Source organism: Pygoscelis adeliae, unplaced genomic scaffold (genome assembly GCF_000699105.1).
Source record: "Pygoscelis adeliae isolate BGI_AS28 unplaced genomic scaffold, ASM69910v1 Scaffold72, whole genome shotgun sequence".
NCBI classification, from domain to species: domain Eukaryota; kingdom Metazoa; phylum Chordata; class Aves; order Sphenisciformes; family Spheniscidae; genus Pygoscelis; species Pygoscelis adeliae.
In genome coordinates this window covers 1,092,926-1,094,020 of record NW_008824286.1, presented here as the reverse complement: position 1 = coordinate 1,094,020, position 1,095 = coordinate 1,092,926, and the positions used below count along the sequence as shown (strand labels likewise).

Here is a 1,095-nt window from a genome sequence, read left to right as displayed (position 1 = left end):
GCCCCCCCCCCCCGCCGCCCCGGCGCTTCCTCCCCCACCAGCCGGTGCCGGCCGGGGGCCCCCACGGTGGCCTGGCTGCCCCTGGGGAGCACCGCGGCCGTCAGGAGCCAAACCCCACGGCCCCCTCTGCCCCACGCCATGACTGTCCCCATGCGCTGTCCCCACCTGGGCCAGGCTAAATCCCACCCCATACCCAGGGAATCAGCCTTACGGGGATTTCCCAGTCGGGCACAGCCCTGGGGTCCTCTCCCGGAGCCTGGATGCAGCCCCCCGCTCCCCCAGCTGGCTCGGGGAGCCCAAGGGGGACTTGCAGCCAACACAGGGATACCGATGCTCGGGAGCCAGCTGTGCTCAAGCACAGACCTTGCCCGAGGCCATGGCCCATGTGAAGGGGGAGCCACCACGTGACCCCCGAGCAGATGCTCCGGTGACACCACTCTGAGCTTCTCCATCCCAGCAGGACCCTGCTCCACCCTGAACTTGGCCCGGGTGGCTCTCCCATCCCAGGGGACAGCCAGCCACAGCCCCACAAGCCCAGCCCAGGGACGTACAGCCACTGGATGTTGTTCTTGGACTTCTTGGTGATGAGCTGGATGCCCTCCAGGACGTTGGTGATGTCATAGATACGCCTCTTCTGCACCTTCAGCACCTCGGCCGCCCAGTTGAGGTCCACCACGCCATCGGGTGACTGGCTCAGCAGCTCCAGGAAGCGCTTGGTGGTGAGGTTCAGCGAGGTTTCATAGCGGGACTTCTCCCCGGGAGACTTTGCCCCTGCCAGCCACCAAGGACAACCATGATTTAGCTACAGGGGAAACCCAGTGCAGGAGCTGACAGGTCCCAAAACACCCCCCCACGCTCGCAGGTGGCTCGTGGACCACAGACCAAGACTGGCACCCCGAAACGCATCTGCTTTCTCAGGGCGATGGGGTGAACTCCCCACATCCTCCACGGGAAGGGTGCTGCAGGACCTGGCGTGGGATCCGACACCCGTGCTCAGTTGTAACCGCAAGCTCGGTTGTGGCACCAAGGTGCCAGGCAGGGCTCAGGGGGGAGATGATGGAGGGTCCGGGTGCGTCACCCTGGGCCACGGCCCTG

General features: G+C 66.1%; 1 protein-coding gene across 1 annotated transcript in view; it reads right to left on the bottom strand.

Annotated features, from left to right (window-relative positions):
* Positions 1 to 1,095, bottom strand: part of E2F1 (E2F transcription factor 1) — a 4,742-nt gene that overhangs the window by 1,255 nt on the left and 2,392 nt on the right. Inside the window, exons 2-3 of the mRNA XM_009318686.1 lie at positions 552 to 802; positions 39 to 81 (exon numbers count right to left, since the gene is read on the bottom strand). Of these exons, the coding sequence (XP_009316961.1) occupies positions 39 to 81; positions 552 to 802 (294 nt within the window). The remainder of the gene's footprint in view (positions 1 to 38; positions 82 to 551; positions 803 to 1,095) is intronic.